Source organism: Condylura cristata, unplaced genomic scaffold, assembly GCF_000260355.1.
Source record: "Condylura cristata isolate star-nosed mole 26May11 unplaced genomic scaffold, ConCri1.0 scaffold00055, whole genome shotgun sequence".
Classification (NCBI taxonomy): domain Eukaryota; kingdom Metazoa; phylum Chordata; class Mammalia; order Eulipotyphla; family Talpidae; genus Condylura; species Condylura cristata.
Window position 1 is genome coordinate 318,291 of NW_004567156.1, and position 1,481 is coordinate 319,771.

Below are 1,481 nucleotides of genomic sequence, written 5' to 3' on the forward strand. Positions count from 1 at the left end.
TCTTTACTCTGCCGCCAACTTCCGGAAGTCCCTGGCTGAGTTTTAACTCTGGGGGTAGAGGTGGTAGCACTGAGACTTGACCCCTAGGCCACAGGGAGGCCATAGTTCCTAGTATGGGTCCTAGTTTTTACCAACTCTGAAGGTCACTGACTCCATCAGCCCACGGGTTTTGATTAGCACCAGCGCTGGGGTCACTACAGTTAAGGGCCGGGCTGCAGTGAGAAGCTATAGAGGACAGCAGAGGACACGAGGCCTGGTCTCTGTACATGAAAGAGAACAGGCATGAAGCAACAAGAGCCACAGAAGCAAAATATAAATGCACAGAAATCTGAAGGCGAAGGTGAGACCCTGTGCAGTGCCCTGGCTGACCGCCAACCAGTCCCGCCCAGACAGGACAGCACCAGGCCAGGCGGTGTCTGAGTCCCTGTGGTCACAGGCCCTGCTGGGGCAGGTGCTATGAGGGACAAGGACAAGGAGTATTACTGCCATGATGCCCTGAGCACGGGCTGGACACAGCCCCGAAACCCCCCGCCCACCCCCAGACTCTCCCACCACACCTGAGGACAGCACAGCAAACATGTGATTCTGGAAGGTCTACCTTTATTTCACATCAAACTTTAGGAATCATTTCTATTAGCCCATCAAATCCACAGGGTGGCTTAGAAAAACGAATTTCAGAACTGAATTATTATTTCAAGAAGAAAGTAGTTATTGTTCTTAAGGAAAACAGAAAGATGGGGTGAACACAGTCTAGGCCGCTTCTGCAGGAGCAGGACAGTCGTCAGGAAGAGAGCACAGGTTTGGAGAAGGGGCCTCGAGCAGGGCTGGGGGGGTCCTGGAGGATAGTCAGTCACCTCACATATGAACCAATAGGAGCAAACACTTATTCAGATGCCTTCTGCAGTAAAGGAAACCAGAGAAAAGATCTTGAGTCACAATGTAGGGATGACAAGAAACCTTGCATCACTCAGCTCCCATGGGCAGCTGCCTCACACTGTGAAGGACAATCATCAGGAGCAAAGTCAGGGAATCACGTAAGTGTGGACATTCTCAATAATCCACCACATTGTTAAAATGCTTCATTCAAAGAATTCTGATAACCTGCCCCAGCCCCTCCCACACAGGGTCTCACCTTCAGGGCGGAGAGAAGAATCACAGCCCTGGGCACTGTGGCTGCCTGGGGGAGAACAACACAGAACCTGGTCAGAGCCATGAGAGAGGAGACCACAGGAGGGGCTGATGGGGTGACTCCCCCAGGGGCTCCATCTACACTGTCCCAGGGGCTCAGGGACCAAATCCCTGATCCACACTCACCTGCAGCCTGAGCGTAGCTTCCTCCTTGTCCCCCTGTGGGAAGAAACATCGTGTGAGACCAGGTGCTGCGCCCGCACGGCACGGCAGGGATACGGGTCTGCGCGGGGGACGTCGAGGTTGAAGAGTCAGCACACGTAGATGGTTGCAGCAAAACGTTCTCTCTCTCT

At 53.3% G+C, this 1,481-nt stretch overlaps 1 protein-coding gene across 1 annotated transcript in view; it reads right to left on the bottom strand.

The window, feature by feature from the left end:
- Window positions 1–583: 583 nt before the first annotated feature.
- LOC105853175 (HLA class I histocompatibility antigen, B-40 alpha chain-like) overlaps window positions 584–1,481 on the bottom strand; it is a 3,650-nt gene continuing 2,752 nt past the window's right edge. Inside the window, exons 4-5 of the mRNA XM_012734385.1 lie at window positions 1,315–1,347; window positions 584–1,177 (exon numbers count right to left, since the gene is read on the bottom strand). Of these exons, the coding sequence (XP_012589839.1) occupies window positions 1,080–1,177; window positions 1,315–1,347 (131 nt within the window). The 3' untranslated portion in view covers window positions 584–1,079. The remainder of the gene's footprint in view (window positions 1,178–1,314; window positions 1,348–1,481) is intronic.